This window comes from Haliotis rubra, unplaced genomic scaffold, assembly GCF_003918875.1.
Source record: "Haliotis rubra isolate DU_JTF1 unplaced genomic scaffold, ASM391887v1 Scf1967, whole genome shotgun sequence".
Taxonomy (NCBI): Eukaryota; Metazoa; Mollusca; class Gastropoda; order Lepetellida; family Haliotidae; genus Haliotis; species Haliotis rubra.
The window spans coordinates 19,766-36,100 of record NW_025765966.1 but is presented as its reverse complement, the minus strand read 5'-3'; the positions used below and the strand labels follow the sequence as shown (position 1 = coordinate 36,100).

The 16,335-nt window shown below is 43.3% G+C and overlaps 1 protein-coding gene across 4 annotated transcripts in view; it reads left to right on the top strand.

Moving 5' to 3' along the window:
- Positions 1–16,093, top strand: part of LOC124274958 — a 37,408-nt gene extending 21,315 nt beyond the window's left edge. Inside the window, exons 1-5 of one of the 4 annotated variants that reach the window (XR_006898095.1) lie at positions 7,769–7,877; positions 10,576–11,631; positions 11,844–11,902; positions 12,082–12,130; positions 12,607–12,640. Coding sequence is in view for 3 of the 4 variants with exons in the window: in XM_046710332.1 (XP_046566288.1) it covers positions 11,844–11,902; positions 12,082–12,130; positions 12,607–12,666; positions 15,206–15,624 (587 nt within the window). In the remaining variant the exon portion in view is untranslated. Of the gene's footprint in view, positions 1–7,768; positions 7,878–10,575; positions 11,632–11,843; positions 11,903–12,081; positions 12,131–12,606; positions 12,667–15,205 lie in introns of those variants that run through there. The other 3 variants (XM_046710332.1, XM_046710333.1, XM_046710334.1) reach the window with 3 other exon arrangements.
- Positions 16,094–16,335: the final 242 nt, after the last annotated feature.

Below are 16,335 nucleotides of genomic sequence, written 5' to 3'. Positions count from 1 at the left end.
CAAACAGAACAACAATTTCAAGTAGAACTTGGCTCTGCTTGGCTCTGCCTTGCTTTGCTTTGCGTGAGAGAGTTAGCGACCAGCCGTAATATTCTATGTTTGTTCCAAGAGGCGTTAATATCTGTTAAGGCTGATGCTGCAGCAACATGCTACAGGGGAGATAACTCGTTTTCAACTAATCTTCAGTTGTGGCCTTCATCACTATTTATTTTTTACCTGCCTTCAGAGTGGCCCTTAAGCCTGAAGGTGGGGAAGTATGTAGAAAGTTTGTGTTTTACCGACGGGCAGCACCATTTTGGTTTATCTAAAACATGGAGTGTGTAAACTGAGATGAGAGTCAGTTTATCCGAAAGATCAATTAATTGCCTGTCACCGTTTGGTCTCTACAGGTTCCATAATGTAGGACCTTAGACATGTCTCGTAAATCAAATCATAGTGTGAAATTTGAATGTTTAGATTGAATATACCTACTTTTGCTCATTCTATATTCACATAAATAAGTATTGACTATTGCCTGATTATCGCAACTGGATTCACTACATTCCCTTACCGTTGCGTATTGCCATCATGATTGCAAAACTGAGGGTCGTATCCTATTTTCTACATACATACATCCATACAAACATTGGCATAGCGCCGATATCCAGTACAACTGCTCGCTGGATTACTAGCCTGGCGCATTAGACAGCTCGCCCAATCACAATGCGCCACGCTTTTCAATGATAAGGAAAGTTATTAAGTTATATTTACGATAATTAAGGGCCAGTCTTCAACTCGCATAGTTGCCTTTAGATTCCTGCCGCTGACTTAAATCGTGGGTCCCCCACCCCACACACCACCTCCTCCCCACCCGTTTTCCTTCGCTTGAAGTAGAAATGGAAATGCAACGAAATAGCAATGTCAATTTCTGTTTGCAGACGTGCTTTTTATTATTGTTTAGAATCATCATTCAGTATTTCCGATTACCTGTGATGCAGAATCATAACACGTATGTTGAATTATTTTATAATGCGCTTGTTTATTAGAAAACTATACTGACGGAGAAAAGTGACTGTGCATAACATAACTTTGCATAAAATAAAAGTTGTAATGTGGTTGTCTTGCTGACGTGATGTCACGTGTGGCCGGCCGGTACGAGGTAAATCTTCTGTGTTCCCGTTGTGTTGAAAATATCCCCACAGAGATGAGATCGTGTTTCGTTGGACACCAAAATGTCTGGCCGCTTTATTTTGGGCCATTTCAGTCTGCACATACCCACTGCGCGAAGACGCTGATTTTCTGTAAGCCGTGGAATGACGTACGCGCAGTTTAGGTTGAAAAGTGTTGTCCACTAGAGGCTAGAGAATAACCTACCGATCGTCACTTTTCAATATCAGGTGTGTGAACTTCAGTGTCAAAAGTGAGCAAGTTCATTGTGCACAAAATGCGCGTGCCACGCGTGACACTTGACATCAAATTTCACCCAAAGTGCCTTTCTACATGTGTATTTAGGGTTATTTTTATAACGTTTCAAATAACTTTTATTTTATACAATTTCATGGTATGCCCAGCTACTTTTACGTGTGCCTGCTAATTAGATTTTAAATTGCCATGTGTCGGTGTCACAGTGCACTCAACTTCATTGCACTCATGAACATTTTTTTGTCGAAATGTGCATAATATGTTAATCTCTGCACGTTAGTTCATTTAGTCTGAATTCTATTGTAACTCTCTCCTCACTCACTCCTGTAGCCCACACAGCTAGTTCACTGTTTGGAAATATTCATCATCGATAGGTGGTGATAAATGTCCGGAGAGAGGAAGGTCGCGGGTTCGATCCCCGGCCGCGTCATACCAAAAGACGTTAAAATATGGTACTTGTTGGTCCCTGTCTGGGCTAGTACAAGCAGCTGCACATACACATACACGCGCATGCACGTCGTCATATGAGCGAAATATTCTCAAGTACGACGTTAAACCCAATTTCACCTCACCTCACCTATGATAAATGTTTTGAACTCACCTGATGAAGGGAACATTCCATCCAGTCAATCATTCACTACCTGCTTCAGATGGTTATGTTAAAGATGTTATGAGCACGTTGCTGTTCCACTAGCTGTAGTCGTGTTGATATATATCTACATGTATGTTTAACACAGTCTTTCAACGAGTCTAATGTAATACCAAACCTCGCCTTACTTCTTGTTATTGCTGGAGACGTGGAGCCAAATCATGATACCGTTTCAGTGACTCGCTCCATAAAGAACTACAATGTATTCATATTTCACTATAAACTACCTCGTATTTCTAATCAAATCTTTGAATAAGATAGATTATGTTTTACAGAAACACACTTTGGTGATTCTGTAAACACACATGATTTGAAATTAGATTTTTCGTTCTCCTTATAGGAGGGATAGGAATGTATTTGGTCGTGGTGTCATTGTCATTGTTGTATGTTAAACGAAGAGTTTATTTAGAGCCATACAATTATGAAAATATGTACCTCGAGGTTATCCTGCCACAGAAAAAATTATTATTAAGCGCATCATATAGACCACCTGACACCCCTGTGTTATATTGGGATTAACTAGAATTGAGATTCAATCGATGATTTTAATAAAGATTTGCTCAACTGCAATCAGCATCATCTGCATTATATTTTAGTCAGGAAGAGCTAACGTAATATAATTAAAGAGAGACGATTCGAGTCACTCAACACTTACAAACTCTGCTTGACCCTGCCGTTATCAGTGACGCTTGTGTAATTGTATAGAGTCGAGTGTGGTCGACTTCAGCACACAGATAAATGAACAGCATTGACATGAAAAAGTCCTTTGTGAGAGAAGTCTTGAATTACTTTGTTTTTAACATTTCGAATCTCTCTACATGCCTTAAAATACAACGTTTTAGAAAAAGATAATAATATATATTGGAAGATTTATCATGTTTCCATTGTTCTTCTGGTAAAACTGAAGACAAATTTTACATATGATCAGTCTGTGGACCTTTTCTGCCTGTCGATAGAGGTATTTAAAATGTACTAATGATACCCCACAAACGATGTATAATCTTCTTAATTCTAATGATGCAAATATTATCAAATCTGTTGCCATTTTCATTAAACATTCGATGCCCATTTTAAAATCACTTGTAAACTTATTATCTCATGTCATGTAACCAATAGTAGTCATTAAGCATCTTCAATTGTATTTTAGGCCACTGGGCCTAAACTATTGGATAAAACCTGTCTGCCTGTCTGTCTTCAATTACAAAGTTGTGACTATGGTCAGTTAAATGAATTAACTGAATAAACTGATTGGACGTCTATGCTAAATAGTTACAAGTCTATTGATACAAGATGTGATAGTTTCTGTCCACATTTAATAACTACACAAGATTATGAATGCAAAGCATGAATACCACAGTGACAGTTAGGCCAACAAATAAACCAAGGTTTGACGGGGAACCACGTACAGTTACAAGAGAGAAAGCAGGCATAATTCAAGATATTTACTTTGTTTCATGCTCAAAATGTAAATGGAGAGACTATAGCATGGGAAGGGCCGCAACTCTGTACATCGACTTGCCACACCTTATACGACTGTAGGCCGTGGTAGATAGAGACGACAGGTGTGGTGTGTGATGGAGCACTTCAATCATGGGAAATCTGGGTTCGGAAACCCGTGAAATATAGCAATTTGGACAATTTGGGTGAGTACAGTATATGTACCCACAGAAATACTTCATTGGTTGCAATTCAATATATCTGTGAACAGGTTAAGGGTGAGAGGTAGCAGGTTGAAAATCAAAGCAATGCTATATTTCCTATAGATATTGTCAAAATAACTGGAAAAAATGGAATGTTTGAATAAACCTGATATGACTGTATGTTAGCATCTGATGGGGATGTGATTTTAGTTGTCGCACGGTGTAGCTGTATGTTAGCATCTGATGGAGCAGTGAGGTTTAGCTGTGTGTTAGCATCTGATGGGGCAGTGAGGTGAAGCTCTACTTTAGCATCTGATGGGAATGTGTCTTTGGATGCCGTGAGGTTTAGCTGTGTGTTAGCATCTGATGGAGGAGTGAGATGTAGCTCTATTTTAGCATCCGATGGGGATGTGATTTTAGTTGTCATACGGTGTAGCTGTGTGTTAGCATCTGATGGGGCAGTGAGGTGAAGCTCTATTTTAGCATCTGATGGGAATGTGTCTTTGGATGCCGTGAGGTTTAGCTGTGTGTTAGCATCTGATGGAGGAGTGAGATGTAGCTCTATTTTAGCATCCGATGGGGATGTGATTTTAGTTGTCATACGGTGTAGCTGTGTGTTAGCATCTGATGGGGCAGTGAGGTGAAGCTCTATTTTAGCATCTGATGGGAATGTGCCTTTGGATGCCGTGAGGTTTAGCTGTGTGTTAGCATCTGATGGAGGAGTGAGATGTAGCTCTATTTTAGCATCCGATGGGGATGTGATTTTAGTTGTCGCACGGTGTAGCTGTGTGTTAGCATCTGATGGGGCAGTGAGGTTTAACTGTGTGTTAGCATCTGATGGAGCAGTGAGATGTAGCTCTATTTTAGCATCCGATGGGGATGTGATTTTAGTTGTCATACGGTGTAGCTGTGTGTTAGCATCTGATGGAGGAGTGAGAAGTAGCTCTAGCATCTGATGGAGGAGTGAGATGTAGCTCTATTTTAGCATCTATTTTAGCATCCGATGGGGATGTGATTTTAGTTCCGTCATACGGTGTAGCTGTGTGTTAGCATCTGATGGAGGAGTGAGATGTAGCTCTATTTTAGCATCCGATGGGGATGTGATTTTAGTTGTCATAAGGTGTAGCTGTGTGTTAGCATCTGATGGAGGAGTGAGATGTAGCTCTATTTTAGCATCCGATGGGGATGTGGTTTTAGTTGTCGTACGGTGTAGCTGTGTGTTAGCATCTGATGGAGCAGTGAGATGTAGCTGTAGCTCTATTTTAGCATCCGATGGGGATGTGATTTTAGTTGTCGTACGTTGCTAGCTGTGTGTTAGCATCTGATGGGGCAGTGAGATGTAGCTCTTATTTTAATTACCATCTGATGGGGATGTGATTTTAGCTGTTACGGCATCTGTGTGTTAGCATCTGATGGAGGAGTGAGATGTAGCTCTATTTTAGCATCCGATGGGGATGTGATTTTAGTTGTCGTACGGTGTAGCTGTGTGTTAGCATCTGATGGAGCAGTGAGATGTAGCTCTATTTTAGCATCCGATGGGGATGTGATTTTAGTTGTCATACGGTGTAGCTGTGTGTTAGCATCTGATGGAGCAGTGAGATGTAGCTCTGTTTTAGCATCTGATGGGGATGTGATTTTAATTGTCATACGGTGTAGCTGTGTGTTAGCATCTGATGGAGCAGTGAGGCGAAGCTCTTTTACCATCTGAAGGGGATTGATTTTAATTGTCGTACGTTGTAGCTGTGTGTTAGCATCTGATGGGGCAGTGAGATGTAGCTCTATTTTAGCATCATCTGATGGGGATGTGGTTTTAGTTGTCGTACGGTGTAGCTGTGTGTTAGCATCTGATGGGGCAGTGAGATGTAGCTCTATTTTAGCATCTGATGGGGATGTAATTTTAGTTGTCGTCGTACGTGTGTAGCTGTGTGTTAGCATCTGATGGGGCAGTGAGATGTAGCTCTATTTTAATTACCATCTGATGGGGATGTAATTTTAGTTTTCGTACGGTTGTAGCTGTGTGTTAGCATCTGATGGGGCAGTGAGATGTAGCTCTATTTTAGCATCTGATGGGGATGTAATTTTAGTTTTCGTACGTTGTAGCTGTGTGTTAGCATCTGATGGGGCAGTGAGATGTAGCTCTATTTTAGCATCTGATGGGGATGTAATTTTAGTTGTCGTCCGGTGTAGCTGTGTGTTAGCATCTGATGGGGCAGTGAGATGTAGCTCTATTTTAGCATCTGATGGGGATGTAATTTTAGTTTTCGTACGTTGTAGCTGTGTGTTAGCATCTGATGGGGCAGTGAGATGTAGCTGTATTTTACCATTTGATGGGGATGTGATTTTAGTTGCTGTACGGTTTAGATGTGTGTTAGCATCTGATGGGGCAGTGAGGTGAATCTGTATTTTACCATTTGATGGGAATGTGTTTATTGTGTCCGTATGATGTTGTGCTTGAAGTCTTGGCTTGTTACTCTGAAGATTTTAATTACGATGTTCGATGACTGTGTGAATGGAATATTTCTAAAAGTGGCATAACTCTTTTACTGTTTTCCTACAACTATATTTCAAAATGAAATGTATAATTTGTGTTGGTAATGTACCTTGTGTTTGATGTAGAGGTAAGGTTCCAGTTGATGTGATCAAGTTTATAAGTGAATTTTCTAGGACACCTCAACATGTTGTATCTTAGAGCTTGAGAGCTTGCAGCCACATAGGCATCCATACATTTTGAAATTATCTTTTAAATTTCAGAGCAGAAACTATGAAATGAAACATGGACCACCAAAAAAGCATGGGTTATAACAATTAACACAAAATACTTTCATATCAACACGTGTGATTCAGGTCATTTTAACATTCACCTCAACTGTCCACTAAGATGAACCTCTCAGACAGAAGGAGGTTAAAGTCCGAGAGGAGGCCGAGTTCGTGACTGATGTCTCCCAGGCTGGCAGAGGTACTCACAGTGTTCTATATCACTACTGTACCACATGTAGACATGTCCATGTACCTTAGTATGACTGAAACAGTGTTGTGTTAAAGGGACACTGGGTGTGTGCCAGTATAAGGTCTAGCCTGTACTTACAGTGTACCACATGTAGACATGTACATGTACCTTAGTATGACTGAAACAGTGTAGTGTTAAAGGGAGACAGGGTGTGTGCCAGTATAAGGTTCTAGCCTGTACTCACAGTGTACCACATGTAGACATGTACATGTACCTTAGTATGACTGAAACAGTGTAGTGTTAAAGGGAGACTGGGTGTGTGCCAGTATAAGGTTCTAGCCTGTACTCACAGTGTACCACATGTAGACTTGTACATGTACCTTAGTATGACTGAAACAGTGTAGTGTTAAAGGGAGGCTGGGTGTGAGCCAGTAGAAGTATCTGCCCAGCTCGAGATTGTTTACAAACTCATATTATAGTGTGTGTCAGTCTCGCAGTTAATGATAATCATAACTGACAAAATCTTTGGCACCAGCCACGTGTAACAAGTGCTGGACTTCGATCCCCTTTGAGATTTAGTATTGCCTTTGTCATTTCTAAACCTCAGTATATGTTTTACAAAGAATGCATGATCTTCGGGGTTTTTTTTGTTTTAATATCAGTAATTGTGAAGTTTAATCTTAACTTTCGACCTGGTTAAAAGTTTACTTTTCATTCCATGCTTTTTGTGCAATGAATATCAGCTCTGTTTGTAAGGAGTTTATCTACATATTTAACAAACGTTATTTATTTGTAGGCGAGCCTCAGGTCCAGCTTACAGGAGTGAGGTCAGAGGTCAACGTCTTTCCTGTCGCCAATTGGTGGTGTCAAGTACAGATGTGAGTGACTTTAGTTTTACGTCGCTTTTAGCAATAGCACGGCGAAGGGACACCAGAAATGGGCTTCACACATTGTACCCATATGGGGAATCGAACCCGGGTCTTTGGCGTGACGAGCGAACGCTTTAACCACAAGGCTAGTGGAAGTGTGCAAGTGCAGATATGCTATCTCCACAGTACATGGACTTTGTGTTTAGGTGTCGTGTGACAGTCTTTATCACCATCACGTGACGCCGGCATATCACCTGTATAACAAGGAAGCCGAACCTCCAGGTAGGTGTGTGCTGTACCGTCGCGACATATTCCAGTAAAGCTGTCTTGACAAGATATATATTTGCAGTCTAAATCAGCGCAATACATACGTGAGTATCGTAGATTATGTAATGTCTATGCTGCCCTTGATTTAAGTTTTCACAATCAGGCGTCAGGACAAACAGGTAAACCCTTCATTGTCACTCCCACCTCAGACGCCATTACTCGTAGTGTGTTGTGTGTGATGCATATGATATTGTACTTACAAACATGGAACTACTCTACCTAACGTTGTGACAGTGAATCGGGGTGTTACCTGTAAAACATTAGTGTTAGATAGATTCCGTTTCTTTCTAAATATCAAGCTGGAAGGTTCCAGACTTGACAGCAGATGACCTTGAGGTGTACAATATCGTCGATTGTAGTGCATGAAGTGGGCGTTACCGTCGTCACGTGACATGCAGGATATGTTATCTTAGAGGCGTAACTGTGCAATGGATCGGTGAGACAGATCTCTACATTCAGCGTCTGTGTGTAGTCGGGTATGTAGATCAAGGAACAAGAGTTGCGGGTGGATATATAGTTAGTGGTTTTAGGTGGATCATTATTTGGGAAATAGAGTGGTATTGTTATAGGTAGAACGAGGGGAATGACATGGAGGTAGATAGTTTATCGTGTGCCCGTACACGCCTCTACATACTCCTGTTTTACACCTCCACCTCCCCTCCTATCTGTACCAGTCTCTCTCTCCCTCGTACACGATCCTCCCTCTTACCTGCCTCTCACTTTAACTCGTTTCCGCCTCTCCCTAATGCCCTGTTCATACTCGTACCTGCGTGTACCTACTACCCGTACCCGCCTCTCCATATCCTTCCTGCGTTCGCTCCTACCCGTACCCGCCTCTCCCTCCTCCCCTCCTATCACTCCTACATGTACCTGCCTGTACCTACTACCCGTACCCGCCTCTCCATATCTCCCCTGCGTTCGCTCCTACCCGTACCCGCCTCTCCCTCCTACTCATACCCGCCTCTCTTCTACTCCTCCTCAACCGCCCCTTCCTGTCTCTCCCCTCATACTTGTTCCCTCCTCTTACTCCTACTCATACCCGCCTCTCTCCCTCTACTCCTCTCAATCCCCCTTCCTGTCTCTCCCTCCTGCTTGTTCCCTCCTCTCCCTTCTACCCGTATTTTATATCTGCCTTTACCTTGCTAATCATACAAACCCCCTCTCTCTCATCCATCGCCCCTTCTACTCGTAACCGCCTCTCTCACTCCTCCCTCTTCTGCCTCCTCCTCGTCCCTCCTCTCCCTCGTACCCACCTCTCTTCCTTCTCTACTCCTCTCAATCCTTCCTTCCCCTGTCTCTCCCTCCTCCCCCCGCTACTTCTTCCAACTTGCACCCCCACCCCCTGTCTAATCCCATCCCTTTCTAAATCCTACCTCTGATCTGTTTGTACCTCCTAATCGTACACCTCACTCTCCTCGATGCCTTCCCCATACTCATGCACGCCTTCTCTCCTCCGAGCCCTCTCCCACCTGTACCCGCCTGTACCTCTCCTACCCGTACCAGTCTCTCCTTCCTTCCTGGCTCCCTCCTTCTCTCCTCCTACACAAAATGTACGTCCCTGGTTCCCTCCCAACTGTAAACGTCTCTCCCTCTACGCCTGTACATCCCACCTGTACTAGCCGCCCTCCCTCCCCTCCATGCCTCCCTCCCCCTACCCGTACCCGCCTGTACCCTCCCTCCCCGCTCTCCTCCCTCCCACCTGTACAGCCCTGGCTCCCTCCTACCCGTAAACGTCTCTCCCTCTACGTCTGTACATACTACCCGCACTAGCTGCCCCTCCTCCCATGCTCACACTCCTACCATGCTCTCCCCTTCTGCCCGTACCCACCTGTATCCCTCCTCCCATGCTCTCCCTCCTCCCCGGCTCTCCCTCCCACCTACCCGCCTGTACCCTCCTCCTCCTATGCTCTCCCTCCTCCACGGTTCTCCCTTCTACCCGTACCCGCCTGTACCCTCCTCTCCCGGCTGTCCCTCCTCCCCGGCTCTCCCTCCTCCCCCCACCTATACATTCTCCCTCCTACCTATACAAAATGTACATCCCTGGCTCCCTCCCTACCCGTACACGCTTCTCCCTCCTCCCTCTACGCCTGTACATCCTACCCGCACTAGCTCCCCCTCCTCCAATGCTCTCCCTCCCCTCCTACCCGTTCCCGTTCTCTCTCTACTCCTGTCCGGCTCTCCTACCTACCTTATACATCCCTGGCTCCCATGCTCTCCTCCTTCCTGTACCCGCTTCCAACCCTACCTGTTCCTAACTCTCCCTCCCTACCCGTACCTACCTTTCCCTCCTTTCCGTACCCGCCTCTCCCTCCAACCCGTACCCGCCTGTACCTCCTACCCGTACACTCTTTCCAACCCTACCTGTACCTACCTCTCCCTCCCACCCGTACCTACCTCTCCCTACCTGTTCCTGTACCCGCATGTACCTCCCACCGCCCCCCCCCCATGCTCTCCCTCCTACCCGTCTTTCCTCTCTCCCTACCCATACCCGCCTGTACTTCTCCCACCCGTACCAGTCTCTCCCTCCTACCCAAACCCGCCCTTCACTTCTCACTTGTTTTCTCCCTTCTGCTCCTATCCGCCTCAACCTCACTCTCACCTCCTAGTAAACTCAATCTAACATGAGGTTTTTACTCACAAAGAGTGCACAAATATATTTTCTTGTAATCAGTATGCCATTCTTGATAATATGTTCGTATTATTGAATTGAAGTGATTTAGGACAATGATATGTTTGTTTCAGCATGGACGACTTCCCCAAATGTTCTGTCTGTCAGCAGCAGTTTACCCTGATGGGCCCCGCCCCCTACCTACTGCCCTGTCTACATGCTGTGTGTGAGACGTGTGTGACATCTGCAGCTGGTGGTGTGATATCATGCTCCACATGTCAGAGGGAGGTCAACCTCACAGACACAACCCTCCAGAAGGATGCAGTGAGACAGAAGGAAATATTCCACCTGACGGTCAAACATCGCCCCACAGAGCTTCTCTGTACAAATGAAGATGACGGCAACCAGGCTGTGTGTTGGTGTTCAGACTGTGAAGAGTTACTCTGTGAATACTGCCAGAACATGCACAACAGCTTCAAAGCGACCAGACGACATGTTGTTGAAACCATTGTGGACACAGCACCAGGAAGCATGCAGGCTGAACCAGTTTGCAAACTTCACAAGCGTTATCCTCTGGAATATTTTGACAAAAGCTGCAACATTTTAATCTGTATGAAATGCAGGGCCGGCGACCATGCTGAGCACGACGTTGAGGATTTAGACGTAGCTTCTGATGCTGCTAAAGGGCGGATAGAACAACATGGGAAGAACGTGACTGCACATCATACGTCTCACCAAGCATATCTGAAGAGCATCAACAAAGCCATCAATGACACCAAGAAGACAAGCAGTGCTGTGAAGGAGACCATCCACCACACTTTCCATTCTCTGAGGACACAACTCGATCAAAGAGAGAAGGAACTGATCATCGATCTTGACAATCAGACGAAGCAGGAACTGTCAAATCTACACACAGAAAAAGTTACCTCTGAAGGCGAGAGTGAACGATGCAAGTGGACCTCAGACTACATCAAGACAGTGCTCAGATATGCCTCGAACTCGGACTTTCTGACACTGGAGAGTTCAATACAAGAAACAGCGAAGACTCATCTCAGATCAGTTCCACCAGAGCTGCACTGTTCACCTGCAGCCGCATTCAACATGAGAGGACTGGAGAAATTGAAATGAAATTTCTGAGTTTGGGTCTCTCGTTAGAGATGGATCAGCATCTGATGAACACACACTGAGAGGTACTTACTTTTTGCTCTGTTTATTATTTCTTAGCATACTGTCAAGTATTTCTGATTAGGCTTTGTCAGAAACATTGATAGCTTGTATATGTTTCTCTTGACCATTCATTTAATTTGACTTTAAGATGATGATGCTCGTTCTATTCCTTTCTAACACAAACTCAGTGAAACATAAAATGATCGATTGGTAACAGTTGTTGGTTATTTTACAGACAGAGGTACACAGACAGATGACTTCCATCTACCTGACCCGGAGAACACACTCAAGCATGTAAGTACTTCTTAGTAAGCATACGTATATACGTCTCGTAGTCTCTGAGGTAATAATAATTGTCACCTGCGTGCATATAATGTTCATATTGAACTTATGCTTGTATCTTAGAAGTGAAACAAGCCCACTGTTTTGTAAATCTTGAATTGCGACATTGAAATATATTCTTTTCTTTCAAGCTGAAGCTTCCGGAGGCTGCTAACGATCCAGCACCACTACCACAGTTTGGTGAGATTTTTAGATTACTTTGAAAAAGTAACGACGGAAAACATCGTTACCGTATGTGTCCCTTTATTTTGCATGCCATATTTTCAGAAGCACATGCTTCCAACTCCTTTATGATTTAAACAGAAATAGTTATGAATGGGCAGAAAATGGCCTCATAAAATATTTATCCAAAGTTATGTGAACAGTTTTGATCTTTTCAAATTGACATGATACTGTGATACGTGTACGCTTAGAGGGCAGATATCTGATACGTTATCAATACCCGTTTGTTATGGACAGAAGCTGAGGCTAAACAATGTTGACAAGTGACTCTACTGATATTACAGGGACCAGATCTGTCTTGGCAGATATTTTGTTGGGTACAAAGGTGGAGTGCCTCTTATTTTGAAAAAAGAAAGTTCCAAGCATAGAAGTTACAGATTATGGTTTAATGTGTATGAGCATTTCTGTTCTTCAAGCTGGGAAATATTTTGCAGATGCGGGGACTAAAACCTACTGTCTGGAAACAGGAACAGGGACCACGTTGACACTGCAGTGTGAGTATAATCAATTGCTTGCTTGGCGACGTTCACACCTGGATGTAACATCGTTGAGCGCCCATTGACACAAGAGGTTACTGGTTGAAGCGTTGATTCCTGACGTGTGGCCACAGGCTGCAGACCAGGTTGCTGCTGAAGCCCTATCACATTGGGGACCTTGTGCACCATTGGAGTCCGACAGGGTTCTTGTTTTAGTGATTCCCGTCTTCTGATAAAAGGATATGGTACTGGGTGTATTAAAGTTTGCCATCGTCTGTGATATTATATGCCGTGATGGTGTCCGCCCTTTGAGCATTCATTATAGCGCTAAGTGATGTCCGCCTTTAAACACACGATATGGTACTGGGTGTTTTAAGGTTTGCCATCGTCTGTGGTATTAGATGCCGTGATGCTGTCCACCCTTTGAGCATTCATTTTAGCGCTAAGTGTAGTAATGTCCGCCTTTAAACACATGATATGGTTACTGGATGTAATGGACACAAGGACACGTACTTAAACAAAGGACACGTACTTGGTGTAGTACTGTTGAGCCTTGTTTATATGGGGGTTCGGTGGAACTATTTAACTTCGTTTAAACACTGGACATGGTGTTACCCGACCTTTAAACAATAGGCATGCCACCGGTTCTACTTTTTGGTGACCTGTGCAGTTTCATCGTGAGTGAGTTTTCGACACTGTGTTCAGAAAATGTAACTATCGTATCTATCAACAGAATCCATATTTCTGTATATCAAACCCTCGGACGTATCGTTATAGACAGTGAAACTCAGCTGGAAGAAGTGTGTTTACTTCTTTGATGGGGATTCCAGCTGGTAACACTAGGGTTTTGCTGTCCAGACTGGGCGTCACGGAGGACATCTGGTGTAATATGAATGTCTCTACAACAGGCCACCGAGACGCGTCTTTTACAAGGAGATGTGAATTCGCAGCGATTGACTTGCTCAAGAATAGTTGTACTTGTTTTATCCCGACCCAGTTGGAATTTGCCCCAAAACTATTACGAATTTAAAGGGCGATATATGGATGTGCAATCAAAAGCCGACGCACACTATGAGGGTCTACCTGGTTCTCACTAACTTCGTCTGACTGGTCTACTGTCCAGCTGTATAATATCTAAACCAAGGGCCTAAATCACCAAAAATTTGTTTCATTATCTTTGTTAACATTTAGAATTCTTGGCTTTTGTTTATTGTAAAATAACCCATTGTCGTTGTCAGTTTGTGTCAATCAGTGAGATGAAAGCCCAACGTTACAACCATAAGTTCTGGGATTTTGATGCGCTGTAATGAATATTATACTTTAGGATATATTTATATTTTGCTTAATTCTCTTTCATATAATGAGTTGTTTCAGATACGACCTAAAGCAGATATTACAATTTAGTGCTGTGAAGCTAAACTGAAAATGCTAGATCATTATTAAAGGGTGAGAGTTTATACATATATTGAATTTTGACTAAAATGAGTATGACACGGGTTAGAAGCTGGTTGACGACAGTTCAGCTATATACGTATTTTATGTGACAAAATGTTCACCCATTAACTAAATGTCAAATACCTGTAATAATGCTCGGACAGGTTGTCAGTCCTCCTGGTGAAATTGAGTGAGTGAGTTTAGTTTTAGGCCGCACATAGCAATATTCCAGCTATATGGTTTCGGTCTGTAAATAATCGAGTCTGGACCAGACAATCCAGGGATCAACACCATGAACATCAATCTACTCAGTTGGGATACGATGACATGTGTCAACCCAGTCAGCGAGCCTGACCACCCGATCCCGTTAGTCGCCTCTTACGACAAGCATGGGTTGCTGAAGACCAATATTCTAACCCGGATGTTCACGAGTCCTGTTGAAATTGTATTTGATGCTTTCTTTGGTAAGATCTCAAGATATACGAAACTTATTAATTTGACGAAAAACCCATCTCTTTAAACTTTATGTTTAACATAAACAATAATTATATATGTCCCAGCCAATAGACATGACGCGACTACCTCCCCACATACAGCGAGTGTGTTGAAACTGGGCACAGTGATTGAAGCTGACGTAGAAGTTACCTGTTGACACTGTGTCTGGTGAACACTCAGATGTAAAAATATCATCAAACAACTGCTTTTATGTCTTATTGTTTAGTTAACTGTAAAAGAAGAGTTTAGAATACAAACAGTAATAGTTTTATCTTGAAATGATGTTTATACATATGAGTTTTCATACGGAAATGTCTATTTCTGACTACTGACAACAAACCAGCTCAACTGACAGTGTCTGACAAAATGTTTCATGGAATGTTTATTTCATTGTCAGTCAATATAAAACTGTATGAAAAACATGTAGAATACCCATACAAATACTCCACAGTATAATTGTATGTATTTAAGCAGCAGTGGTGATACAATTCATACACAGACGAAAATGGCGGCCGATCATTCAGTGCGCTGTTTTGTAAACATTGAAACGAGGTTGACACTAACATGACTAATTTGTTGTCTGAAGTCGGGAAATATGTTAAACTGTAAACAAAATGTATATTTCCAGGTCCTAAACTACAACTGGACGCTGCTCGAGCCAACACCGACATGTGCCACGTAACTACAGTCGGTCAGCTGGTGAACTCGCCGCCCGCCACACAACACAGACACAGCGGCAGGTTACGGAAATATCTGGGTACATGTGCCTCCACCCCCATCCCCCTTCCTCCATCCCCCTCTACTGTCACCCCTGTCCCACACACACCACGATACTGGGAGACACACTCTAGGGTGGGTGTGGTGGAGTGGAATGGGTTGGTATCTTGTCCTGGAGGTGGGTGTGGTGGGGAGAGCCAGGTAGACAGTCAGTGGTGTGTTTGTTACCAGCGCCGCTCCTGGTGTGTCAGTGTATGGAGCTGTGTCATACACCAGGGGAGTCTCTGTACCATGTGTGGCAGCAGGGGAAGGAGGGAAGTGTTACAGTAACACAATGTCTAACACACCTGGCACACAGGCCACCCTCCACTATGGCGTTGTGCTGGATGTGGGGGAGGGGAGACTCGCCTTCATCGACCTCAACAGAGAGGTTGTTTTAGCCAAGGTGGATGTTGAGTGGAGCGAGGCTCTTCTTCCCATGTTTAGTGTTGGGGAGCCAGGTGACCACAGAGTCAACATGAAGGTGATAAGTGGGGCAGATATCACCATGACTGACACCAAGAAGTCACTTATCTATGACGCCTGAATTAGACAATGAAATAAACATGACATTGTGTAAACTTGTAAGTGTGACTTATTTATTTCAAACTGTCAACTGTAATTGTAGTGATTGAGGCGGACGTATAAGTTGTCTGTCTATGTGCTGTTTGTTGTGGACAAGAATGTAACGAAGTCAGTTAAATGTGTTGTTTTACTGCTTGACTGGAATCTCTTGTGTATAAGAAAGATTTTACATCCACACATGACTATTGTCATGATTATTATTCTGCAGTAGTTGACCAGTTTATCATACATTTCATACATGTCTGGGAAATATCACAACAAATAACTGAGTTACAAATTCATCAAAAGTTGTTTCAAATCATGAATTTATCGCCATGTGTCGTTTCTTCTCTGTAATACAAATGTTTTAAATCCCAACAGGAATATTGTTGAGATGAAATTATTGAAGTTGTGAATCCACATACGCCACGGTTGATG